At 36.8% G+C, this 27,688-nt stretch overlaps 3 protein-coding genes across 5 annotated transcripts in view; all 3 read right to left on the bottom strand.

Annotated features, from left to right (window-relative positions):
- Positions 1–15,986, bottom strand: part of LOC122846989 (NACHT, LRR and PYD domains-containing protein 12-like) — a 626,610-nt gene extending 610,624 nt beyond the window's left edge. The window contains exon 1 of the mRNA XM_044144325.1: positions 15,968–15,986. The gene's annotated coding sequence lies outside the window, so the exon portion shown is untranslated. The remainder of the gene's footprint in view (positions 1–15,967) is intronic.
- LOC122846988 (NLR family CARD domain-containing protein 3-like) lies at positions 1,599–27,688 on the bottom strand. Of its 3 annotated transcripts, XM_044144314.1 has the most exons (11): positions 27,617–27,688; positions 26,847–26,978; positions 26,593–26,712; positions 23,741–23,819; positions 23,351–23,579; positions 21,419–23,207; positions 20,887–21,060; positions 3,844–4,017; positions 3,468–3,641; positions 2,648–2,694; positions 1,601–2,498 (listed from the first exon to the last, which is right to left on the bottom strand). In XM_044144314.1, the coding sequence occupies exons 2-11, from the start codon at positions 26,933–26,935 to the stop codon at positions 1,972–1,974; spliced, it is 3,402 nt and encodes a 1,133-aa protein (XP_044000249.1). In that variant the 5' UTR covers positions 26,936–26,978; positions 27,617–27,688; the 3' UTR covers positions 1,601–1,971. The 3 variants fall into 3 exon arrangements, with proteins under 3 accessions (XP_044000250.1, XP_044000249.1, XP_044000248.1); XM_044144313.1 differs by lacking the exon at positions 27,617–27,688 and having other exon boundaries at positions 1,957–2,498; positions 26,847–27,152; XM_044144315.1 differs by lacking the exons at positions 26,593–26,712; positions 26,847–26,978; positions 27,617–27,688 and adding an exon at positions 24,502–24,610 and having other exon boundaries at positions 1,599–2,498.
- LOC122847035 (NACHT, LRR and PYD domains-containing protein 12-like) lies at positions 5,413–6,326 on the bottom strand. Its single transcript, XM_044144388.1, has 2 exons — positions 6,042–6,326; positions 5,413–5,918 (listed from the first exon to the last, which is right to left on the bottom strand). The coding sequence occupies exons 1-2, from the start codon at positions 6,304–6,306 to the stop codon at positions 5,437–5,439; spliced, it is 747 nt and encodes a 248-aa protein (XP_044000323.1). The 5' UTR covers positions 6,307–6,326; the 3' UTR covers positions 5,413–5,436.

The following is a 27,688-nucleotide window of genomic DNA, read 5'->3' as shown; positions in this document are numbered from 1 at the left end:
CATGACTCTTTAAGGAATGAGAAGCTCAGCTCAATGTTTTTATCCAACCTTGTTATTAATCAGTGAAATCAGTTGGAGGAGAGACGTTTGGTTCCTGTTGCAGCTCAGTGTTAATCTGTTTAATCTGAGAGATGAGCTCCAGTCTAACATTGCAGTGAGGATTAAAACCGCCAGAAAGGTAGGAGGAGAGGTCACCATCAGGAAGTTTGAACCTCTGCAACAAACTGCATTTTAATCACAACCAGCTGCTGATTTTACTGGGTTTTGGTTTCTACAATTAGGCTTTTCTCGATAAACCAAAAAAAATCAATGAATTTCACGATAAATTTAAACTATCAACCTTATTTTAATAATCGGCTTCATCATTTCTTCTGGTTTTTTTCTCTTTCTGTTTGTAACGTTAAGGTAAAATCAGCCAGAACCCAAAACAAGTTGACGGTTCACCAAATGTTTTATTACAAAAAATGATTTAGTAGAATGGGCTCCACAGGGTTTGGTCACACTGGTAGGAATGGGGGATTCTCAGGGGTCGGGAAACCAGCCTGGGGAGGTTAGGATGAATGGACAGTGGGAGGCCTTGGGGACAAACAGACAACAGGGACAAAATCCACCAACCAGAAGCTGAGTTGTTGAATCGATCCAGGGTCATTCACAGGAGGGTCTCAGGCAATGAAAATCAGTAATCAGAAGACATGAAACAGAGTCAGAGACAGGCAGGGTGCAGCAACAGAAGGCCAATACTCTTCCTACAGCAGAAGAACGAGGCAAAAATCCGTCGTCAAAAAAGAGGCAAGATCATAAAACTCTCTTGAACATGAAACAAGGCTTGAAAGCTGTGACTGGGGCAACAGACGATCTGGTGACGAGCAGTTGTTTAAATAGGGAGCAGCACAATGCAGGTGAGGGTAATGAGTAATCAACACAATCAAGGTAGAGCTGAAGGGCTGAAATCATGACACTTGATGACACTGAATGAAAAAAGGCTCAACTCCGGTGCTCTCCCCCGACCCTCCCTTCCTTATTTTCTTAGTGTAATGTCCAGCAACACTACACGATCTTACAGTTGTCAGCCAATTGTCGGCCAACGTTAATGAAGAACAGCTGAAACATTACCAGGTTTATCGACTCCAGTAGCAATTTCTCTCCAACTCCTCCCCTTGTCATTTCTATATTCTTTGCACAATAAAAATTTTATTGAATAAACTGTAACGTTGTTTCCACATATCATCTCCAATGTCTGCTGCACTTTGGTTTCTGCCATGTCAGCTGTTTGGGATTCCTCTCCAAATTTTCCCTCTGAGGGTAAATTTGGAGGGGAATCTTTCTGATGGTAATTTACCCTCACAAAGCAAGGATGGGAATCCGAACTTTTTACAGTAACAGCGACCTGTCACATTCAACAGGCTGCGTTAAGCTCCCAGTCGGGGAAAACTCCTGATTTAGACTGGAGCAGCTGACAATCTACCGTAACACACCACAAACTACAGGATGATCGGTTGCGAAATTGTTTTTCCTGATTTTCCCCTGATTTTCGTAAGGGGAAAATCAGGGCAAAAATTGTGTAAACTGCAACAAATTTACAAAAGGAAGATTTAATATTCAAATCAGACATGTTGAGAAAAATAGGAGCTGATAGAAACAGAAAATGATCAGTAATTGAGAAAAACTGATCAACATTTCAATAAAATCTGATGAATGAAAGAAAAAAAAATAAGAGAAGCAACATCTTGATATTCAGTATGAAGCTTTGACTGGAAACAAACAGAAAAACATGAGGATCCTGGAATAATTCTGGAATAATCCTGGAATAATTCCAGCTTCCATATTTAAAGGACTGGAAGAAGAAAAAGTTTCCAAGGATTCAATCAGAATTGTTTCACCAAGAAATAGATTGTAGAGACTGAACTATCTGTTCAACAGTGAGAGAGTTTCTCTGACTGGAAGAAAATATTTACAATCTTTAGATTCAAATCAGTACAGAAACACTGAGGAACCACAATAACAGAACCCAAATCCAGGAATCAGAGGTTCAGTGAATTTGGTGTTGAAGGTGTGGAGGTGGATCAGTGAGTCAGAGGAAACTCTGTAGAAGGACAGAATGCCAGCAGGACAGTCCACATACACTGATACTCTGTTAGAGACAGAGGAGGAGGAGAGACGAGTTTCTATGTTATTGTGCCTGACAGAGTAACCATCATCAATAGAGCATCTCAGACTCCAGGAATGATCATTATATCCAAACAAACAGTCTCTACTGTCTCCTTTCCTCCTGATTCTTCTGTAACTCACTGATATCTCAACTTCTCCTCTCCACTCGACCTCCCAGTAACAGCGACCAGTCAGACCAGTTCTACACAGCAGCTGATTCCGTTTATCAAATCTGTCTGGATGATCAGGATATGACTGAAACTCCTCTTCACATGTCACCTTCCTGTTGTCTTCAGACAGTTTGAGTTTTCTGTTCACTGTGTTTGTGTCGATGGTGAGTTGACAGGAATCTGATGGAGAGAACAAACACAATCCAGCTGCAGTTATTGATCATTTATTGACACTTTGATGATGACTCCTGAATGAGTGATGTGACAGTTTGAAGATGGTTGAATGTGAGCTGCTTTGTTGTCATGAATCAGATGAAAAACACACTTACACTTCCTCAGACCTGGTGTCAGGAATCGGACTCCAGCAGGTTCCACCCTGAAAGGAGGAGGAGGGTCAGACCATCAGTTTCTTTCAGGAGCAAACATGGAGATTACATGTCTCTAACACACACATTGTTTTCTACTGAGACAGGAACAGTCCAAAATTTGGATTGCAAACTGCAGTGGATGTAGGAAGGACAGCTGGTGCTGCAACAACTCATTTCTCCAAACACAGGAAAAGCTCCAACAGAGAGGAGAAAGGAAATCCCTCAGTAACAACCTGAAGAAACTCACTGAAGCCTAAAAGGACATCAGGAAACTAAGGAAACATTTCTGTATTTTGTATTGTATGAAATCCCAAAAATTTTGAGTTTTGTATAAAATCTGAAGTTCTTTTTTCTCAGTGGTATTTTTCTCTCTCAAAACATTTAAACATCCATCTGACCAACATGGAGTTACTTTTCTTCTCATCTTTGTTTCTTGGGGATGATTCGTCTGGAGCTCCATCAAATATTGTTTTAAAATCCTTTCTGTCATCAGTATATTGTCATGAAAATCTAACTGAACTTCTCTTTTAATAATTTAGTCAGAGTCCCTATTAAACTATTAAACCGTCCCACTCTTTAATTTTCCTTGTGAACCGTTCTTTGTCAGGAGAATATTCCAGAAAACTGGGTAATGATCTCTGCCTCCAGATGAGACAAATAAATATGTAATTATTAAATTAAACATTCAAACTAAATGTTTCCCAGCAGACTGACTAAAGACATTTCTCCCTCTTCCTCCTCTATCAGACCTTCTCTGCTCCTGCAGCAGGTTCCTCCATACCTGAGAGCTTCCAGTCTCCAGTGTGGATCCTTCAGTCCAGCCCACAGCAGCTTCTCTCCTGAGTCTCCTGGATGATTGTAGCTCAGGTCCAACTCTTTCAGATGGGAGGGGTTGGAGGTCAGAGCTGAGGCCAGAGAAGCACAGCCTTCCTCTGAGACCAAACAGCCTGATAAGCTGCAGACACACAATTCATCACATGATGAGAAAATGACAACATTGAGGAAGAAACCAAAGTCTGAACTGGTCGCTGGCTGGATGGATGGATGGATGGATGGATTTGTAACGTGGAATAAAAAAGAAAGCCAAGCAACTGCTGGGATCTCGAATATTGCTTTTTCACCTAAGATACAGCAGTTTGTCATGAGTCCAGAGTTACCTGAGAGTTTCCAGGTTGCAGTTTGGACTCTTCAGTCCAGCAGAGAGAAGCTTCACTCCTGAATCCTGCAGGTTGTTGTTACTCAGGTCCAGTTCTCTGAGACTGGAGGACTGGGAGCTGAGAACTGAGGACAGAACTTCACAGCTTCTCTCTGAGAGGTTACAGCCACTCAGTCTGAGGAGACGGGGGGTGGAATTAGAGAAAGTTACATTAAACCTTTTTTCATTAGCTAATGATGATTTACCTCATAATTAGCAGCTTTCTATCCAACAAAAATAAATCCATTAACTATCTGTGTTCTTACAGAGCTTTGTTGGAGGCTTTAACCACTGGCAGCAGCCTCAGAAGAACCTCCTCTGAAGCAGAGTATTTCTTCAGGTCAAACACATCCAGATCTTTTTCTGATGACACTAAGATGAAAACCAGAGCTGACCACTGAGCAGGAGATAGTTTATCAGTGGAGAGACTTCCTGAACTCAGAGACTGTTGGATCTCCTCCACTAGAGAACGATCATTCAGTTCATTCAGACAGTGGAACAGATTGATGCTTTTCTCTGTAGACACATTCTCACTGATCATCTTCTTAATGTACTGAACTGTTTCCTGATTGGTCTGTGAGCTACTTCCTGTTTGTGTCAGCAGACCTTGTAGGAGTGTCTGATTGGTCTGCAGTGAAAGTCCCAGGACGAAGCGAAGGAACAAGTCCAGGTGTCCATTTGGACTCTGTAAGGCCTGGTCAACAGCTCTCTGATGGAGAGATGTTTGTTTAGAGTCTCTAAATAATGAAAGGTTCTGAGATCTTTGTGTTTCTTCCATCTGGTTGACTTCAGAGTTGATGAAGGTCAGATGAACATGAAGAGCAGCCAGAAACTCCTGAACACTCAGATGGACGAAGCAGAACACCTTGTCCTGGTACAGACCTCTCTCCTCTTTAAAGATCTGTGTGAACACTCCTGAGTACACTGAGGCTGATGTGACATTGATGCCACACTCTGTCAGGTCTGACTCATAGAAGATCAGGTTTCCTTTCTGTAGCTGATTAAAAGCAAGTTTTCCCAGTGATTCAATCATCTTCCTGCTGTCTGGACTCCAGTGTGGATCTGTTTCAGCTCCTCCATCATACTTGACCTTCTTCACTTTGGTTTGAACCACCAGGAAGTGGATGTACATCTCAGTCAGGGTTCTGGGCAGCTCTCCTCCCTCTCTGGTCTCCAACACATCCTCCAGAACTGTAGCAGTGATCCAGCAGAAGACTGGGATGTGGCACATGATGTGGAGGCTTCGTGATGTCTTCATGTGGGAGATGATCCTGCTGGCCTGCTTCGGATCTCTGAATCTCTTCCTGAAGTACTTCCTTCGGGTCATTGAACCCTCTGACTTCTGTTACCATGCCAACACACTGAGGAGGGATCTGATTGCTGCTGCAGGTCGTGGTTATCCAGAGGAGCAGAGGGAAGCAGTTTCCCCTGATGAGGTTTGTCAGCAGAACATCCACTGAGGTGGACTCTGTAGCATCAGTCAGGATCTCCTTGTGGAAGTCCAGAGGAAGTCGACTCATCCAAGCCATCAAAGATGAACAGAACCTGGAAGTGTTCAAAGCTGCAGATTTCTTTGGTTGTAAAGAAGTGATGAACAAGTTCCACCAAACTGAACTTTTTCTCTTTCAGCACATTCAACTCTGAAAGTGAATGGAAATGTGAACTGGATGTTCTGGTGGGCTTTACCTTCAGCCCAGTCCAGAGTGAACTTCTGTGTTAAGACTGTTTTCCCAATGCCAGCCACTCCCTTTGTCATCACTGTTCTGATTGGTTGATCTCTTCCAGGTGGGACTTTAAAGATGTCTTCTTGTCTGATTGTTGTTTCTGGTCTGTGTTGTTTCCTGGATGCTGTTTCAATCTGTCTGAATTCATGTTTATCATTGACCTCTCCAGTCCCTCCCTCTGTGATGTAGAGCTCTGTGTAGATCTGATTCAGAAGGGTTGGACTTCCTGCTTTAGCAATCCCCTCAAACACAGACTGGAACTTCTTCTTCAGACTAGATTTAAGGTGATGCTGACAAACTGGAGCAAGACGTTCTAAAATAAGACAAAAAGTACAATCAAGAACTAAATAAGATCATATTCTGAATATGTTTTGCATAAATGTGACTCTATCTCTCCAAATTTCAGTAAATGTATGATTTATCCATCAGGTTCAACCTTTGTAGAAATCCAGACGGTCAGCCAGCTCCTCTTGCTTCATCCTCCTTAGGAAGTTCAGTGTGATCTTCATCACTGCCTCTCTGCTGCTCCTCCTCTGCTCTTCATCTTCACCTTCCAACACCTCATCATCTTCTCTCTGACTCTCTGAATATTCTGGATAATCTGGAATCAGAATCTTATGGATCTTCTTCAGCTCGTTCTTCACAAAAGTGACAATGTTGTCCTCCAAAGTCTGGAATATAATAATAGATAGAGGAAACATCAGACTGAAATCATGGAGCCAAACACTTGCATTCAACATGTTGCGCGGGCAGGCGACTGGCAGTCCTCTGGTCTACAAGATATTCAGTGCTTTAAGATCTTTTGAACAAACAATGAACACATAACTGAAGTTTGATCCTCAATTAGCATCAAACCAGAAATGCCAGCCACTCTGACCCATGGAGACATGTGTTTGTGTGACCTAAAATCTCTACCAGACATCCAGGGGAAACTAATGGGTTTAAGCTGTCATGCTGTTTCCACCGACTACGCTGCATTCAGGCCGGTTGGTAGACTATATCAGCCTTTAGAAAGTATTCATCCTGGTCAGTTTGACAAAGAGATTTCTGAAAATTGGAGGCTCCAGTATAAGAGTGTATTTCTTCCAACTTGCTCAAATATGGTGGGAATTGGTTGATCTCCAACTCCAAATATTGGATCAGATATAAGAAGCTGTCTATATTCATCCATCATTTGTTTGGCTGTCTTCCTCAGGCATCTTATAAAAAAGTCGTGATCAACAACTGACCTGAAAGTTGCACTCAAACATAGCATTAAGTTGGCCAGTCCAGAAACAGCAGGTTCCAGTGGGGTGGTCTGCATTTATTGACTTCACCTGTCAAAAGCGGAGGGTACATCCTGTAGTTTATTTTTAATGTCTGGAACTCCCTAGATTTTTGCTAGAAGTTCCGGGTAGATTTAGGGCGGAGTCCCAGAATTTCATGTTTAGATGTATTTAAAATTTTGTGTAGGACCCAGCTTGTAAAATGATTGCTTTTCTTTTTAATATTTTCGTCAGAATAAATCGATGAAAGCCAAACTGAGTCACGGCCTGACTAACAACCAATAACCAGCACAATGCAGAAGGGATCCGGTTACACAACATGGAAATTAATGTGAACAGAACCCTTGGAAAAATTGTTGTTGTTCATATACAGACCACAAATATGGAGCTCAGTTGTGTTTGATGCTGCTCTGCAGATGGACCACTCAGAACCTTTGAGCTCTGCTGGTCCACTCTGTGGAGGAACATGGAACAATTAGGAAATCAGGAAATATTCATCCAGGAGTATTCAGAAATTAAGTCACCAATACTTTCACATTAAATGTATTTGAAGCAGAAAAATAGAGCATCATATGAACAAAATGGAGTGAAGTTAAAAATAGGAAGATGAACTCCGAGGATGAAGACCAGTAACACCAGAATCACCCAGAAGACATTTTACAAGGTTGATGCTGAACGTGGACTTCACACATCTCACACTGTCATTAGATTTGATGCTGGTGGAGACAGTTTCCCAGAGCATCTGGACAGTAGAAGTGAAGGCTCTTTCCATACAGGTCTTCAAGACAGTGTGGGACATCTATCAGGTTCTGATGACTAGATCTGAGGTGATGTGGACATGAAGGAGGTCTGAAATATGTGGGTGTGTGTCCATGTGGGGTCCTCACCTGGATGTTATAGGGAGAATTTTAAAATTAATCCTGTAGATCCATTATCTTGGATACCTGGATAATGGTTTCTCTGATATCCAAGGATACCATTAGATCCCTTGAGCTAATGGTATCTGAGACCAAAATATCTGGTCTCAGATATAATGAGCTGGACTTTATATTCAGACAGATATTTGTCTCAGATATAATGATTGGACATTATTCTGAGACTATCTGGTCTCAGATATAATGAGCTGGACTCATTATATCTGAGACCAGATATATTGGTCTCAGATATAATGAGCTGGACTCATTATATCTGAGACCAGATATATTGGTCTCAGATATAGCTCACACTATACCTGAGCCTGAGCTCACTCAGATAAAATGTGAGTGGAAACATCTGAGTTCTTACTGGTTCAGTTTTCATGGTTACAGCAATGGAGGTCCTGGAGATTTAAATTGAATGTGATCATCCACTGAACCATCACTCTAAAACAACACAGCTGGGTTCTGATTCTTCTTCTTGTGTGAAACTCTGATGGATTCTGGTTAAAAAAACTAATTAAAAACTTTTTTTGCTTTGAAGATATTGTTAATGTGGTTCCTTGTAAAATAAAGAGCTATGAGACACAACAGATGTTCTAAATGATTCCCATCAGAACCGGTCCAATCCTCCGACATGTTCCTGATCATTGATCCTCCTGAATAATGTCCAGCCTTGTTTGAAGAGCAGAATGATCTGTTTTTGTTTCTGAGATAATCGTGTTGGTTTGAATTGACTGAGAGAAGTTTGGTGATGTTAGTGTTGAACTCTGACATGCAGAAGAACCAGGAGTCCTTTCCACTCTGACTGTCCATGGAGGATCTTAGACTGACAAGTGGAATATAGCAAATTGATGTAAAAGCGCTTCTCATAAATAATGAAAATATATTTTAAAATAAACATTAAATCAGGCTTTTTTAGGTTTTTCAATCATTCTTTAAACATTGTAGAGAAATATTAGTCTATTTGTCCTTATTTAAAAAAAAATCATAATGTATCAAGTACTGCGGTTGAACCCATTGTAACAGTTGACTAGTCTGTAACGGGGTTGAAGATTTTCACTAAAAGTTGCCATAAGTCCACATTAGTTAGGGTATGGAGCAACAAATGATATGATGAAAACAAGAAATTAATATGTTTCAAAGACCATTCTTTACTCTTTCCCAAACAACAATAAATATTTACGTGTAACTGTGATGAAAGGTTCAACTGGAAAATGACAATCTTTGGATAAAAAATTATCATCTTTGCACTGCAAACTCTTTGCAGTGTTAGCAGGAAAAGACTTCTGTGATGTCACTTCCAGGATGCTGAGAAAATTGGACTGAGCCATTATTTATAAAAAGGAGGGATTGGTATGCTGTTACACAAAACTGGAGGGACATTATTAAAAAGTGCTATTTTATAAATAATTCATGTATTATTCTCATATTTCTTCTATTTCTTTTGAAATATAATTTTTAAAATATATTCGCATTATATATTACCAAGACACAAGGATATTTCCATTACTTGATTTTTCTCAGAAAATGTGGGTTGCATTACATTAAATCTTTGAGATAAACCTGAGACACAAAATGCACCAAATTCAGAAAATGTCCCAATTGCTTATGTATGGTGTCACTTACAGATCATCTGGTTCTGAAAGATATCCACATGAGATATTATTTAGCTTAACTGTAGAAATTGTTAATTCACTATGTTGGATGATGTCTGAACCACAGAGATGAAACTGGAATCATAATATTAATTCATAAAAGCCTTTTTCTTTCAGCATTACTCTGGAAAAATAATTAAATTTAGATTTAGAGAACAATCCAAATATCAATCTAGAAATTAAACTCACTTCTGCCTCTTGTGAGTTGAGTGTTAAATTAATATTGAATGATCACAATAACAGATATAAACAGAACAGTTACAGCAGCTAGAAACATCTCACCTCTCTGATGGTGGAGATCCAGGAGATTTAAAGTTAATGATCTTATCCTTTGACCTGTTGCTCTTAAAGGACACACAGCTGGGTTCTGGTTCTGGTTCTGGTTTGAGTCTCTGATGGATCCTGACAGAAACATGATGATTAAAACTTAATCAGCAAAGAGGAGCAGCAGCAGCTTCATCACCACGTCTGTTCTGGCCTGATATAGTGAAGTGAAAGGGCTGTGGACAGTTAGAGATGGTGACCTCACCTCTGACCTTTGCTCTGGCTCTCATCTTCCCACACAGAGTGGTTTTAGAGGAGGACTCCTCCTCTGTCCTCACACTGATCCATGCTGCTGAATTCACATCAGCTCACACACTTTCTACCTTCACCTGCAGAGGAAACACACATCATTCATCTGCACATCAACTCTGATCATCCTTTACATCATTAGAGCTGGAAAAAGATCAGCTGCTCCTCCTCTGATTGGCTCTTCTTCTCTGCTTCATATCAGTGTCAGGTGAATGCAGTCAGACAGCAGAGAGGCAGAGATTGTGTATAATTATAATTGTTGATGGTTCTTTCACAAAAACAAGATTTAGAAATCGAGTATAAAAGATAAAGCCAGACTTGATTTAACTCCATCAGTTCATCCTGGCTTTATCCATTTCACAAAGACCAAACCAATCTTAGGAGGCGCAGCTTTCTCAAATATTTAAATAAATCAGGTGAATATGCTTTAACAGATTAATACAAGACACCATGAGATCGATCACAGGTTTACTGATGTTATGCTACATACATTGTGTAAGCCATATATCACACCAAAGAAAAATGTTTTGATGAAGAATTATGAGGAACTGAATCACATCATACTCAAGAAAAAATATCAGTGTCAGGTGACACTGATATTTTCATTCTTTGTAATTATAGTAAAGAATAGTAGATTGACTGAATGTGTCATTATCTCAAAATATACATTTTCAAACCATCTTTAGTGGAAGTCAAAATTACAATGGTTGAACCTCAAAGTATTTTTATTCTCTTTCTCTTCTCAGTGAAGTCAGATGATTTTTATTCTCCTGTTACTTCCCTCATGCTCTGTTTTCAGAGCTCTGTTTTCTGTTTCCTGTGCTGCTGTGTTTTTTTGAAGCTTCCCTTTGCACATTGTTTGAATTGTAAACTATGGATTTGGTCTTGATGAGAAGAATAAACAATAGCTGGTATCTGGATACATGTTGGATTTCAAAGTAATGTTTCTTACAGAGAAAACAAGATCCATGTATAAATTAATTTTTGTTGACAGGATTCCTGCTTTTTGAACTTGGTGGTTAACTGGCATTTTGTGGAAATAAGAAAACTTTGGCAGCTGTTCTGCCCATTGAGAGGCTGTCTGTCTCGCACTAGGAAATGTCTTGTTGTGAACATTTAGACTCAGATGCTGAACCACAAACTGGAAGTGATTCTTGCTGAGAGTTACAGCTCAATTGCAGTTCCTGAAAAAGACCTTGGAGAAGTTGCAGACTTGCCTTTGCGGGATTAATCATGAGTTTGGCTGTCTGGAGTCGCCATTGAGATGAAACAGTGAGAATCTAAGACAGGTGGGAAAATGAAAGAATTGTCCTGATCCAAAACAGCAACTGTCATCTGAATCTGGCTCCTCCTGTGTCAGTCTTGGATTACTGGCTATCTCTATTTCTCCTAGATGTTATGTGTACAAGATGCTCTGCTCCCTCCTCTTTCCTCCTTTTCCCTATGACATCAATGGACCTGAATCTGGTTCAAAGGTCAGCCATCAACAGTGACGGCCGTTGATAAAATGCTCCATCACTTATCAATAGTTGAGGGTATTGGACAGTGTTCATGAACGTACACACAAACACACACTGGCACACACACATTTGAGAATAGCTACAAACACACACCATCACCAAGATTAAAAGTGACTTCAGAAAAAGATGGCTGGCTAGAATATCTGTCCTGCATTTAAGGAAATCTATTGAAGAATTGAAATATAACTCATCCAAGAAAAGTTTTGTACTGATATTCAAAATGTTTGACAGGATATATCATTACAATGTTAACTTTTGACTACATGTGCTTGAACAACCAATAAAGTAACACCAGGATTTTCAAATAGCTAAGTAGCAAAATGGCTCCAAGTTTAACAAAGATATGGAAGAACTTTTCATTGAATGTTTGTCAGAAGAACTAGTGATTAAGCAAATTTCATCGTTGATTGAGAAATTCAACAACTGAAAGTAATTATTAAAGAAAAGGATGAGAAGATAGAAGAGTTAAAAAATGAACCTAACAGTTTGCAAGAAAAATTTGATATCTGAAAAAAAACATGAACAACACAGAAGACAATGAAGATGCACCACAGATGAACTACTTTCTCTTGAGCATTCATCAAGTTCTTCAGCAAAAATTTTTGGACAGTAAAACATTGCTGCTTGTTATACAATGACAAACCAAACACAAATGGATAAAAGAAAGACCAAATATCATCCTAACAGAGTACAAAACACAAATTGAACTGCTAAAAGATGTAAAAACTAATGAACAAAACAATTTTGTGAATGAACACAAAGAAGAATGCAGATTGTCTAAGTCAGATATTGAAGAAGGAGAAAAAATACAGGCATATGGACTAGAATTGTAAGATCTGATAAAATTTAATGGTTCTCCTGAGCAAGCTAAGGTTCTATTATTAAAATGTTGTGGAGCTAAAATGGTGAACAGAAAGTTTTGACTGGTACTGCTTCTAAAAGTTTCTTTTTTTTTTTGCTTTTCTGGTTTTGAAAGATTGATAAAAGAAATATTATTTAGTCATGAGTCAAAGAACAAAGTTTTGATCACAGAACATAATTATGATGAAACTGATATAGACCCAGAATAAATCAGTTATAATAAACAACATTGTGAATATCTGAAGTATAAATGCAGCTTAAAATTTTAAATAGGACATGTATGCAATTCTCAGATAAAAATTACCTTGAAAAAATTTGATGATAAATTTATGTGGTAGCAATCTCAGAAACCTAATTGAGGAAAAAGTCTGCTATGGTTTGATGGATATCAAATGTTTAGTCAGAATAGGTTAAACAAGAATAAAACAAACTTTTGTAAGGTCTATTGACATCACTTATTGTTAAAATGAATTTTCAGTTGATAACTGATGGAATGTTTATCTGTCAAATTGAACAGACAATATGTTAATTTTGTGTTTATCACCCTGGCTCATCTATAGATGATTTAGTAAGAAAAATATTAGAATTTATGAAAGGCTCAATGAAAAATTTACTTTATTGTGAGATTTTAAATATTGATTTGTTGAAATATATCAAATTTTAATGAATTTATAAATACAATGTTTGTTTATTTAATTGTTGATCAAGAACAAAAACAAAGATAGTTCTCATTGATTGATAACTTTTATAAATAAGTTCAATATGAAACAAAATATTGTTAGTCAGACATAATTGATCATTTCCTGTTTCACTATGCTTGATATTAGTAATCAGTTCAATTTAAATATGACAAACAAATTATTAATTTAGTTAGAGTAAAATCACCTGATTGAATAAATGATGAATTTAAATTATAACTGGCAAATGTTTATGTTGATGATGTTAATGGAGTCATATATGTTTTGAAATATTTAGAAATTTAATCATTATTGTTAAAATATAAAAACATACAAAAATAGATTGACTCCTGATGACAAAGAGTTTAGAATAAAAAAGAAAACAAGTTATATGTTTCATTATGCCCAACTCATGAAAAAATAAGAAAATATAAAGTATATAAAATAAGTTAAATCAGTGCTGAAAGCAAAAGCAGGATTATTATGATAGGTTGCTAAAAATACTGCAATGATATTTGAACGGAATACAATTTATATTATTAAAACAATAAAGATAGAGATTTCTCAATAAGTATTAAACACAACAACAGTAGTGGAAAAGGAGGATCAGAAGTCTTTAATAAGTTCTTGTTAATATCTCCTAATTTAGTAAACAAATCACAGAGATGAAAACTCATAAATTTAATAATATTAATACAATGTTCTAGAAGTGAGAAAGTTTTAATAGATGAGAAAAAAATTAAAATAAGAAATCAAAAGATTGTAATGATATTGACATGGCTATTGTGAAAGAGGTAATTTATAGTATTATTAAATAACATTTGTAATAATCATTCTTAACTGGAACCTTTCCTGACAAATGAAGATGGAAAGTTTTTCCAGTCATAAAATGAGACAAGCAATATTAATAAATTATTAACATATCATTGCTCTCATCAAAATTTTGAAAAATTATTTAAGAAAAGACTAGATTCCTTCTCAATAAAATAATTTGTTAGCTTTTTTGTTCAGGAAAACTGTCTTTTAGCTGTGATAGTTGGAGCACATAACAGATTGATGAAGTTAATCCATTTTATTGAATGAAGGCTTTTGATACTATTGACCATGTAAGACTTAAATGTGAACTGTACTTACATTGTTTATCAGTGGTTAAAGAGTTACTTGTGTAGATTACCTGTACAAATTAAAAAACTAAATCAAGACAGATATGGTAAATGTGTCTTTCAAGGCTCAGTCCTAGACCTAAATTATTTATAATTTATTTAAACGATATTTTGCAGTATCCAGTCTGTTAAAGTTTATAATGTCAGACATAAATTTCTTTTTCAGGAAAAATATGGATGAAATAATAAAAACAGAGAAAAAATTAGCTGATTGAAACATGGTTTGATTACAATTATCCAAATGAAAAGATAAACATTTTTCTCTTGAATCAACTAAATGTAAAAGAACATAAATATTAAATTGAAAGATTTGTGAGACAAAATTTTAATTATCATAGATAAAACTTTTAATCACAGGATATATTAGAAAAGCAAAAACTATTAATAATTTAGTGATTTAATAAAATGTAAAGGCTTGCATGTTATATATTCCTTTGTTATGCCATTTTTATTGCTTATTAAATGCAAGTAAAACAACTATTGAGATTTAGTTAAGTTGCAAAAAAATTTAAATTTAAATAAAGATAACCAACTGATAAAACTCTTTATTCAAAGTAAAATATTAAAATTTAAAGATATTGTTTATCAAAATACTGAAATAATGTATAAAGCATTGAATAAAAGTCTTCCTTCTTATTCAGAAATTATTTAAGAGAAAATAAATATAATTTCATTTGTTTATATTTGAATCAAAGAGAAAAGTGAATCTAGATGTGTTTCATTATTGGTGTGAAACTGAATGAATTGAATGATGAATTAAAGTTTTTTTGGTGAACAAAGAGCTTTAAAAACAAAATATAAAATGTTATGTAGATCTACATATGTACTATGTACTGAATCTGATAAGAAATCTTTTTAAATAAAAAAAATGAAGAATAAGCTTTATTTCAGATTCTTTTGAACTTTTGTTTACTTTTTTCTTTTGTTTTGATTAAGATAATTTACCAAAATAAAGTGATTGATTGATTGATTGATTGATCATCTCACTGCCTTCACTGGTATTTCCATCTTTATAAACTAGGCTGACATAATGAGAATGTTATGTTCACCATCAACTTCTCCATCTCTTCTTTCACTTCTCCCTCTCCCAAACCACATGTCATGTTTTCTTGTGTTGTCAGTGTGTTACTTTCATGTGCAGAGGTTTTTGCAACCTCCCACTGTCTTTAGACAAACTTAGAACAGCTTTCCTCAGAAACACAATCAAACAGTAACTCATGGATCATTTTAAAATTGATAATAATATTTTCAGCCATCATAATGTTAAAGAAATTAGATTGACATACTAAATGAATTAGCATTTTAAATTAAACAGGCATAAGAATAAACATTTTTAAAACTTTGTTTATTACACATTTAATTTTCTACAAAATACAGGATAAATTGCAATGGTAACCTATGAGCTACTGCTTCTGTGAAACCGAATCAAGGATTATTTAAAATCCTGCCTTAATCTGATATCCTGGTTTTGTAAAACAGTCCTCAAATTTGATTCTAGGAAATAGAAACATGAAGCAGTTTGTTCAGAGAAAAAACAAAGAAACATTCGGTGTTCATCATGTTTGATTCCAGTTCATCATTATTCTAATAATCTTGTAGATTAGCCTTCAAACAGCAGAGATATTAAAGTTGGAGCAGAAATCAAAAGTGAACATGTACAAAAATCAGAAAAGAGAAAAAACAAGATAGTTTCTGTAGACAAAGTTCAAGTAGAAATCAAAGCAAACTTACAGTTTTATTCAAAATATCCAAAGAGTTGAAGAAAAACATCTGAACAAGTCAGACTTTAAAACTGAAAGAAAATGTGAGGGAAGTTGCATGACTGATGACATCACAGCTCACATGCTTTTAGTTTCTTCTTCAACAGCAGAATCTGCAAAATTAGACATAACAAAAGTCCATGAAAGGAGAGAAACACAAAATGTAAATTCCAACACAGACTGGAGGAATACATTCTTATTTCTGAAACAGACTTTAATCAGTTAACAGCAGAAGAGTTTGATTTTATTATTAACATTTATTGGACCAAATTTAGAAAGTTTAAATATCAATAAATAAATCAATATTTGAAATGTTCATTTCAAATTGTATCTGATAAGACCAGATTGTTTCAGTCAAAAGTAGTGAAATATTCCTGTATCATTTTAAATGTTGATGTTGAAGGTGGAGTGTTTTCAGAGAATCAGAACTGAGAGGAACCAGCAGTTCTATTGGAATCAAACATAAATGTTTCTGCTCATTCTGCAGAAACTTCATGAAAGTTCAGCCTGGAGGCTGAACAAACAAAATACAGGAAAAACATCAAGCTGATAATAATTAAAATCAATTAACTGTAAAAATTTAGTTAAACAAACCTGAACTGAAATGAACCAATTGTTGTAGATTATATTTTTTCCACCTTCAATGCAAAACATGTATATTTTTAAACTTTCTAACTTCTTTCCTGCAGTTCCAGGGTGAGTCTTTCTTCATGACTCTTTAAGGAATGAGAAGCTCAGCTCAATGTTTTTATCCAACCTTGTTATTAATCAGTGAAATATTGGAGAAGACTGGTTCCTGTGCAGCTCATGTTAATCTGTTTAATCTGATGAGAGTCTAACACTGTGAGGATTAAAACCGCCAGACAAGGTGAGGGCAGGAGATCACCATCAGGAAGTTTGAACTCTGAAACAAACTGCATTTATCAAACAGATTACTGTTTTGGTTTTCCACTTAAACTTTATTTTCCAGTTTCTGAATTGTGTCAGCTGAGTCATTCCATGATGATTTATTCACTAAAAACATTTATTTTGTTCTCAGATTTAAATGTAAAATATAGCAGAGATGCAGCGATCAGACCTTTTCTGTCCAACATTGATTTCCAGTTTTCATTCTGGTCTGATCTTCCAGTTCCTGGTATTTTGTTCACCAAGGTAAAAAAATGTTCCACAGGTTCTGAGTTTCAGGTAGAAGTTCTAAATGAAGCAGAAAATATTAAGATTTTCCATTATGCTTCAAAGCATTGACTTGACCTTCATAGGATGGGAATGTTTTACTGTAAATAAGGACTTTCTGAAAGGCAGAGGTGATGAAAAAATCTTTTTAATGCAAATATTTAAATTTGACCAGGAAAAGAACAGAATGAGAAGCAAATGAACCAAATGCAGAAGAAAAATGTTTTTATTTAAAACACATGAAGAAAAACTGCAGCAAATTTACAAAAGGAAGATTTAATATTCAAATCTGACATGTTGATAAAAATAGGAATAGAAACAGAAAATGATCAGTGATTGAAAAACTGATCAACATTTCAATTAAATCTGATGAATTAAAAAAAACAACATCTTGATATTCAGTGAAGCTTTGTAAAACAGAAAAAATCAAATCTGAAAATCCTGGAATAGTTCTGGAATAATCCTGGAATAATTCCAGCTTCCATATTTAAAGGACTGGAAGAAGAAAAAGTTTCCAAGGATTCAATCAGAATTGCTTCACCAAGAAATAGATTGTAGAGACTGAACTATCTGTTCAACAGTGAGAGAGTTTCTCTGACAGGAAGAAAATATTTAAACTCTTTAGACTCAAATCAGCACAGAAACACTGAGGAACCAGAACTGGACCAGAACCCAAATCCAGGAATCAGAGGTTCAGTGAATTTGGTGTTGAAGGTGTGGAGGAGGATCAGTGAGTCAGAGGAAACTCTGTAGAAGGACAGAATGCCAGCAGGACAGTCCACATAGACTGATACTCTGTTAGAGTCAGAGGAGGAGGAGAGAGGAGTTTCTATGTTATTGTGATAGACAGAGTAACCATCATCATCAGAGCAGAACAGACTCCAGGAATGATCATTCTCTCCAAACACACAGTCTCTACTGTTTCCTTTCCTCCTGATTCTTCTGTAACTCACTGAGATATAAACTTTTCCACTCCACTCAACCTCCCAGTAACAGCGACCAGTCAGACCAGTTCTACACAGCAGCTGAGGATAATAATCAAATCTGTCTGGATGATCAGGATATGACTGAAGCTCCATCATCCATATCACCTTCCTGTTGTCTTCAGACAGTTTGATGTCTCTGTTCACTGTGTTTGTGTCGATGGTGAGTTGACAGGAATCTGATGGAGAGAACAAACACAATCCAGCTGCAGTTATTGATCATTTATTGACACTTTGATGATGACTCCTGAATGAGTGATGTGACAGTTTGAAGATGGTTGAATGTGAGCTGCTTTGTTGTCATGAATCAGTTGAAAAACACACTTACACTTCCTCAGTCTCCATGGACCTGGTGTCAGGAATCGGACTCCAGCAGGCTCCACCCTGAAAGGAGGAGGGGGGTCAGACCATCAGTCTCTTTCAGCAGCAAACATGGACATTACATGTCTCTCAGACACACATTGTCCTCCACTGAGACAGGAACAGTCCAACATTTGGATTGCAAACTGCAGTGGATGTAGGAAGGACAGTTGGTGCAGCACAACTCATTTCTCCAAACACAGGAAAAGCTCCAACAGAGAGGAGAAAGGAAATCCTCAGTAACAACCTGAAGAAACTCACAAGCCTAAAAGGACATCAGGAAACTAAGGAAACATTTCTGGAAGCTCAACCTGATTTAATAATCAGCATTAAAATACAATCAATCTAAACTCTGACACAACACCTGGATACCTGTTCCATCCACACTCCCACACACAGATGAAGGAATGAAACACTAAACAGCCCTGCTGCTGAAAACCTGCTGTGGCCTCACTGGAATATCCAGAAATACAAACATTAAAAAGGAGAAGCTGCATCACATTCAACAAAGATTCTGACATCTCATCAGCTCTCTGCATCATGACTTCTCATCACAGATTTCCAACCACTGATTGGAGGAACCAGCACTTCAGAACAAACCTGAACCCTGAGGAGATATGAGATGAGATTCTCTTAATCAGTGGATTCATTGTAGAAAACAGCACTGATTCTGAGAGCTTCCCATTTTCTCAGATCTTTGGAACATCAGAAATGAAGAATTTCATAATTTCTCATCAAATCTGTCTTCCACAGAAAACAACTGAATTATTGTTTGAACTTTAAAGTCTGATAGAAAACATCCATTGTTTTATGTCTATTAGTTTCAGAAAAAGTGAAATGTTTCAGAAGCTTTATCCAGCAGCTTGATAAAGATTTTCTTCAACCTGATTTATCATGAAGCAGAACATCTCTGCTCTGCAGCAACAAGGAAACTTCCAGCTCCAAATCTCCTTTACACTCTGACTGCTTTAAATAGATCAGGAGGACATTCTAGCTGTCTCTGATCATGCCATCTGGATGTTCACCAGAGGAGAAAGAATAAACAATGACTGTGTTTTGACATGTTCAGTAAAGAACATATTATTTATTTTCTTAATAATATTTAAAATCAAAATAATCAGTCAAAAATACTTCTGAATGTTTTCCTAATGGAAATAATACATTGGTATTGATTGATTTAATTGAAAATCAGTAATGTGATTTAATGATCAATCTTGATAAATCCATTGTGTTTTCTGTGACAGTTTAGATTTAAATCCATCTGACCAACATAGATTTTTCTTCATCTTTGTTTCTGCTGAACAGAGCATCAAATATTGTTTTAAAATCATTTCTGTCATCAGTAGATCATCAAAAAAATCAACTGAACTTCTTTTATTAATTTAGTCAGAGTCTTTAAACTATTAAACATCACTCTTTATTTTCAGTAGATCCAGCATGACTCTGCCTAGATGAGACACCTAAATATTTAATTACAAAATTAAACTTCAACTAAATGTTTCAAACTGACTAAAGACATTTCTCTTTCTATCAGATTTTGTGTTCTACATGAGAGTTCCAGTAGTGTGGATCTTCAGTCCAGACAGCAGCTTCACTCCTGAGTCTCATGATTGTAGCTCAGGTCCAACTCTTTCAGATGGAAAGTTGGAGGACTTTGAAGAGAAGCACAGTCTGAGACCAAACAGCCTGACAAGCAGAAAAATTCATCAGATGATAAGAAAGAACATTGAGGAAGAAACCAAAGTCTAAACTGATTCTCAGATATTAATTAATTTCTTTTAATATGTATTTTTCCGACTAAAAATGTCAATTTAAAAACTCTATTTTTTCAACTGAAACACATTCTCTTATCATTGTGATTATTTCATGTATACTCCATTCATTTCTTTGATGGTAATGTCTTTCTCCAAATCCAATCAGTCTATGTGTGGATTTCAGTGGAAAAGAAACACTGATGATTTGTACATCAGACTTTTAAACAATGTGACAGGAGAACAAGTGAATCACATTAGAAAATGCCTAAACAAAATCCTGTTTGAGGAATTAAAGAAAAATTCTCTCATCTGATTATAAGGTTTCAATCTTAATGTTCTGTAAAAATCAGCCAATAAGTGAATTCAAAAGATGTGACAACCAGGGTAAAGCTCAAAGTCACAGATTTTCAATAAGATGCAGCACTGAGAGAACAGCTTCTCCATAGTTACACTAATCAGACAGACACAATATTTTCATTAATAAATATTTTTTTTAGAACAAAAAATGTCTTCCTTTTCAGATAAATTGGTCATTAAGATGGATAGATTTAACATAATAAATAAGAACTGTATCAATTATGCTTTTGCAGGTAAGATGCAGAAATCTCAAGGAGAGTTACCTGAGAGTTTCCAGGTTGCAGTTTGGACTCTTCAGTCCAGCAGAGAGAAGCTTCACTCCTGAATCCTGCAGGTTGTTGTTACTCAGGTCCAGTTCTCTGAGACTGGAGGACTGGGAGCTGAGAACTGAGGACAGAGCTTCACAGCTTCTCTCTGAGAGGTTACAGCCACTCAGTCTGAGGAGACAGAGAGGAAAATCTTAAATAATTCTTCAAAATGTATGCGTTTTCCATCAACATTTTTTTGAAAGGAAATATATATTTTCCACATCTTATATCTTGTGTGAAAATTCATTCTATATTGGGTCTCAATTGAAGAAAAAACTACAGCAACAAGGAGGAAAGAAAGAATTACAATAAAACCAATGAACAAAAAAAAAATATTTTGCTAACATGTAAATTTTGACTTTAATATTCATCATTCTGTCCAGCAGCTGAGAGTCATCAGTAAAAAGCTGATAAGAATGACTCATTACTTATCTAATCATTGACAGATTTTTATCAAAATAAATGCAGTAACAATCTGTGTTCTTACAGAGCTTTGTTGGAGGCTTTAACCACTGGCAGCAGCCTCAGAAGAACCTCCTCTGAAGCAGAGTATTTCTTCAGGTCAAACACATCCAGATCTTTTCCTGATGACACTAAGATGAAACCCAGAGCTGACCACTGAGCAGGAGACAGTTTATCTGTGGAGAGACTTCCTGAACTCAGAGACTGTTGGATCTCCTCCACTAGAGAACGATCATTCAGTTCATTCAGACAGTGGAACAGATTGATGCTTTTCTCTGCAGACACATTTTCACTGATCTTCTTCTTGATGTATTGAACAGTTTCCTGATTGGCCTGTGAACTATTTCGTGTTTCTAACAGCAGACCTTTTAGGAGTCTCTGATTGGTCTGCAGCGAAAGTCCCAGGAGGAAGCGGAGGAACAAGTCCAGGTGTCCATTTGGACTCTGTAAGGCCTGGTCAACAGCTCTCTGATGGAGAGAAATTATTTTAGGTTTATTAAATACAAACTTCTTAGATGTTTGTGTTTCTTCCATCAGGTTGACTCCAGAGTTGATGAAGGTCAGATGAACATGAAGAGCAGCCAGAAACTCCTGAACACTCAGATGGACGAAGCAGAACACCTTGTCCTGGTACAGACCTCTCTCCTCTTTAAAGATCTGTGTGAACACTCCTGAGTACACTGAGGCTGCTCTGATATCGATGCCACACTCTGTCAGGTCTGATTCATAGAAGATCAGGTTTCCTTTCTGCAGCTGATCAAAAGCCAGTTTTCCCAGAGACTCAATCATCTTCCTGCTCTCTGGACTCCAGTGTGGATCTGTTTCAGCTCCTCCATCATACTTGACCTTCTTCACTTTGGTCTGAACCACCAGGAAGTGGATGTACATCTCAGTCAGGGTTCTGGGCAGCTCTCCTCCCTCTCTGGTCTCCAACACATCCTCCAGAACTGTAGCAGTGATCCAGCAGAAGACTGGGATGTGGCACATGATGTGGAGGCTTCGTGATGTCTTCATGTGGGAGATGATCCTGCTGGCCTGCTCCTCATCTCTGAATCTCTTCCTGAAGTACTCCTCCTTCTGTGGGTCATTGAACCCTCTGACCTCTGTCACCATGCCAACACAATGAGGAGGGATCTGATTGGCTGCTGCAGGTCGTGTGGTTATCCAGAGGAGAGCAGAGGGAAGCAGTTTCCCCCTGATGAGGTTTGTCAGCAGAACATCCACTGAGGTGGACTCTGTAGCATCAGTCAGGATCTCCTTGTTGTGGAAGTCCAGAGGAAGTCGACTCTCATCCAAGCCATCAAAGATGAACAGAACCTGGAAATGTTCAAAGCTGCAGATTTCTTTGGTTTCAGTAAAGAAGTGATGAACAAGTTCCACCAAACTGAACTTTTTCTCTTTCAGCACATTCAGCTCTCTGAAAGTGAATGGAAATATGAACTGGATGTTCTGGTGGGCTTTGTCTTCAGCCCAGTCCAGAGTGAACTTCTGTGTTAAGACTGTTTTCCCAATGCCAGCCACTCCCTTTGTCATCACTGTTCTGATTGGTTGATCTCTTCCAGGTGGGACTTTAAAGATGTCTTCTTGTCTGATTGTTGTTTCTGGTCTGTCTGGTTTCCTGGATGCTGTTTCAATCTGTCTGACCTCATGTTCATCATTGACCTCTCCAGTCCCTCCCTCTGTGATGTAGAGCTCTGTGTAGATCTGGTTCAGAAGGGTTGGACTTCCTGCTTTAGCAATCCCCTCAAACACAGACTGGAACTTCTTCTTCAGACCAGATTTAAGTTGATGTTGACAAACTGCAGCAAGACGTTCTAAAATAAGACAAAAAGTAAAATCAAAAACTTGATAAAATTTTATTCTCAAGATGTTTTGCATAATTGTGATTCCATCTCCTCAAATTTCAGTAAATGTGTGATTTATCCATCAGGTTAAACCTTTGTAGAAATCCTCTTACTGCTCTCCAGACGGTCAGCCAGCTCCTCCTGCCTCATCCTCCGCAGGAAGTTCAGTGTGATCTTCATCACAGCCTCTCTGCTGCTCTTCCTCTGCTCTTCATCCTCACCTTCTAACATCTCATCATCATCTCTCTGACTCTCTGAGCATTCTGGGTTAATAGGACTCAGAATCTTAAGGATTTTCTTCAGCTCGTTCTTCAGAAAAGTGACAATGTTGTCCTCCAGCATCTGGAACAGAATAATAAATGAAGGAAACATCAGACTGAAATCATGGAGCCAAACACCAGAAGAATGTTTGACAGTCTGACAGTCCTCTGGTCTACAAAGTGCAGCATGGAGGTAACTGTGAACAGAATGCTTGGAAAAGTTGTTGCTGTTCATGTACAGACCATAAATATGGAGTCCAGCTGTGTTTGATGCTGCTGGCCAGACGGATCACTGGGAACTTCTGAGCTCTGCTGGTCCACTCTGTGGAGGAACCAGGAACAATTAGGAAGTCAGAAAATATTCATCCAGCAGTATTCAGAAATGAAATCACCAAGACTTTCACATTAAATGTACTTGAAGCAGAAAAACAAAGCATCATATCAAAATGAAGTGAAGTTAAAAAGAGAAGGATGAACTACAAGGATGAAGAGCAGTAACACCAAAATCAACCAGTGGCCATTTTTAAAAAAAATGATTTTGAAGTTGGACTTTAAACAGTCCACGCTGTCATTAGATCTGATGCTGGTAGAGACAGTTTCCCAGAGCTTGGGGACAGTGGAAGTGAAGGCTTTGTCCACACAGGTCTACAGGACAGTGAGGGACATCCATCAGGTTCTGATGTATAGATCTGCGGGGATGTTGACATGAAGGAGGTCTGAGATATGTGGGTGTTTCCATGTGGGGTCCTCTTTTTCTTTCAGCATTAATCTGTGTTTAATCGGACTAATCCAATTATAAACCTAGAAATGAAATTGGTACAATTATGTTTTGCTATCACTCTTACATTAGTAGTTTTACTAAATTGTTTTTCATTAAAAGTTTAGTGTTCTCACCCCAGAGAGGAGGAATTTGTTCAACTGTGTGAAATATAAAACTTGCTTTTTCCCTTAACCTTGAACATGTTTTCTGCAGCTGTTTCACTATCTATTGGAAAACTCCTTACTTGTGAAACTGCCTGTGTGTAGAATGTAGTTTCTGTGTTCCTCCTTCCTTGTTATCAGAATAGCCCTTTTCTGTTAAGATCACTTTCCCACATTCCATTCACTTGTTCCCTGTGTTAATAAAAAGACAAGCACTGCAGCAGAGTGTGGGAATGCACAATGAGCAGCTTGAAGAAGCAGTTTTCTGTGTCGTCCCCATTTTTGCGAAAGCTTGGTTGAAAACTAATAAACGTTGTCTGTGGTTCTCTTTTATGTAGGTCGAGAAAATACCTATCAGAAATTTACCTCTGCCTTTGTGTTTTTGTGTTAATATTAATATTTAATTAAATAAATGAGTCTGTTTCATTTGGAAAAATTATGGTGATGCTAAACAGAAGAAAATGCAGTTAAATGTTTTTACCTTAAAGGTCATGTCATCATGATAGTTTATGTGTCTTGATTGAAAAGTGAGTTCATTATGGGTCATTTTTGTCCCCGTTATTCATCAGAAGTGATTTGGTGATTCTCTGAATTCGGTACATTTTGGGGTCTCAGATTACTTAAAAATATACCACAAAAAATTGTGTTTTGAACACTGCATCTATTGAAGTCCTCTTTAAACATCCAAGAAAATATACCTCCCCACCTTATTCATAGAATCCCAAACAGTTTTACAAATTTATTTGTTACTTAGGTTGATTTAAATTCAACCCCATAACATGAAAATTTGATTCCTCTTTCCCTTGATTAAAATAACTAATTGTAAGTATTTCTTATTTGATTCTAAATCATAATAATTAAACTGATAAGTAGAAAATGGCAACTTGATGTAAAAGCTCTTTTCATAAATCATAAAAATATACTTTAAAATAAACATTAAATCAGGCTTTTTTATCGTTTTGAATCATTCTTTAAACTTTGCATACAATCCAACAAATATTAGTCTAATATTTGCTGTTATTATGAAAAAAATCATAACATTGTATCAAGTAACGTGGTTGGACTCATTGTAACAGTTGACCAGACTATAATGGGGTTGAAGATTTTCACTAAAAGTTGCCATAAGTCCACATTAGCTAGGGTATGGAGCAACATATGATATGATGAAAACAAGAAATTAATATGTTTCTAAGACCATTCTTTACTTTTTCCCAAACAACAATAATTATCATTTACCTTCCTAAGAGTGTTGAAATGTTGAGCTTGACAAAGACGATGTTTGGATAAAAAATAATCAAATATACGTAAGAAACTATATTAACACTTAAATCTCTTTACAAAGTGAGTGGGAAGAAATTTAAGTGAAGTCACTTCCAGGGTGCTGAGGAAATTGGACTGAGCCATTATTTATAAAAAGGAGGGATTGGTATGTTGTTACAGGGTTAAACAAAACTGGAGGGACATGATTAAAAAGTGCTATTTTATAAATAATTCATGTATTATTCTCATATTTCTTTTATTTAGATTAAAGTATACCTAACAATTTTTAAAATGGTACAAATAAGTTGCAGTTACTGGCTACTTTCATTAGTTTTATATTGAGTGAAAAATTAACATTGGTCAGTGGGGTCAAGCTCATTTGGCTGACCTCTACAATTAAACAACCCAACAAATCTTTACAAAACAAAATTATTAAAATATATTTGTATGTTATATTACCAAGACATGAATATTTCCAATACTTGATTTTTCTTAAAAAATGTGGGTTGCATTATAAGAAAATATTTGAGATAAATCTGTGAGACACAAAATGCACCAAATTCAGAGAATGATCCAATAGCTTCTGTATTGTGTCAGTTAGAGATCATCTGGTTCTGAAAGATATGCAGATATTTATTTAACTTAACTGTGGAAATGGTTAATAATCCAATATGTTGAATGATGTTTGAACCACAGAGAGGAAACTGGAATCATAAAATTAAGGCATTAAAGCCTTTTTCTATCAGCATTACTCTGTCAGGAAAATAAATTACATTTAGATTTAGAGAACAATCCAAAGATCCATCTAGAAATTAAACTCACTTCTGCCTTTTGTGTTTGTGTGTTAAATTTATATTGGATGGTCACAATAACAGATATAAACTGAACAGTTACAGCAGTTAGAAACAGCTCACCTCTCTGATGGTGGAGATCCAGGAGATTTAAAGTCAATGGGAATACCCTTTGACCTGTCGCTCTTAAAGGACACACAGCTGGGTTCTGGTTCTGGTTCTGGTTTGAGTCTCTGATGGATCCTGACAGAAACATGATGATTAAAACTTAATCAGCAAAGAGGAGCAGCAGCAGCTTCATCACCACGTCTGTTCTGGCCTGATATAGTGAACGCTGTGTGAAAAGGGCTGTGGACAGTTAGAGATGGTGACCTCACCTCTGACCTTTGCTCTGGCTCTCATCTTCCCCACACAGAGTGGTTTTAGAGGGAGGGACTCCCTCCTCTCTGTCCTCACACTGATCCATGCTGCTGAATTCACATCAGCTCACACACACTTTCTACCTTCACCTGCAGAGGAAACACACATCATTCATCTGCACATCAACTCTGATCATCCTTTACATCATTAGAGCTGGAAAAAGATCAGCTGCTCCTCCTCTGATTGGCTCTTCTTCTCTGCTTCATATCAGTGTCAGGTGAATGCAGTCAGACAGCAGAGAGGCAGAGGAAGCTGCCATCAGCTGCTGCACTTCTACTATCAGTCCACTAGATGGAGACATGGAGCAACATTTACATTCACTGATTCAACCTGAACAGGAAGTATTTTAGTTCACATTTATTGAAATACCAGCTCCATCAAAGATTAAATATTTAATAATCTGACAGAATTAAACATATTTTAATACTAATATTTCCCTTTGAAATTGTTGTGTTTAATGTTAATGGTAAAACCAGAATTTGTCTCTAGGAAATTAAAACCTAAAGCAGTTTGTTCAGAGAAGAAAATCAGCTCATTATTAAGTGCTGTTGGATTCAATTTTATCAGTATTCGAATAATCCCATAGATTAACCTTCAAACAGCAGAGATACTAAACTTTGAGTTCTAGTCAGTAGTTCTCTGTTCTCCAAACATCAAAGAGAAAAATAACAAACTAATAGGAAAGTTCCTGAAGACAAAGTTCAAGTAGAAAACAAACAAAACTTACAGTTTGTTCAAATGATCCAAACAGTTGAGGACGAAAATGGAGACCCAACAGAACCACGGTAGAACCTGTGAG

The sequence above is a fragment of the Gambusia affinis genome, linkage group LG17, assembly GCF_019740435.1.
Source record: "Gambusia affinis linkage group LG17, SWU_Gaff_1.0, whole genome shotgun sequence".
Classification (NCBI taxonomy): domain Eukaryota; kingdom Metazoa; phylum Chordata; class Actinopteri; order Cyprinodontiformes; family Poeciliidae; genus Gambusia; species Gambusia affinis.
The sequence above is the reverse complement of the archived record's forward strand: the minus strand, read 5'-3'. Positions and strand labels throughout refer to the sequence as shown.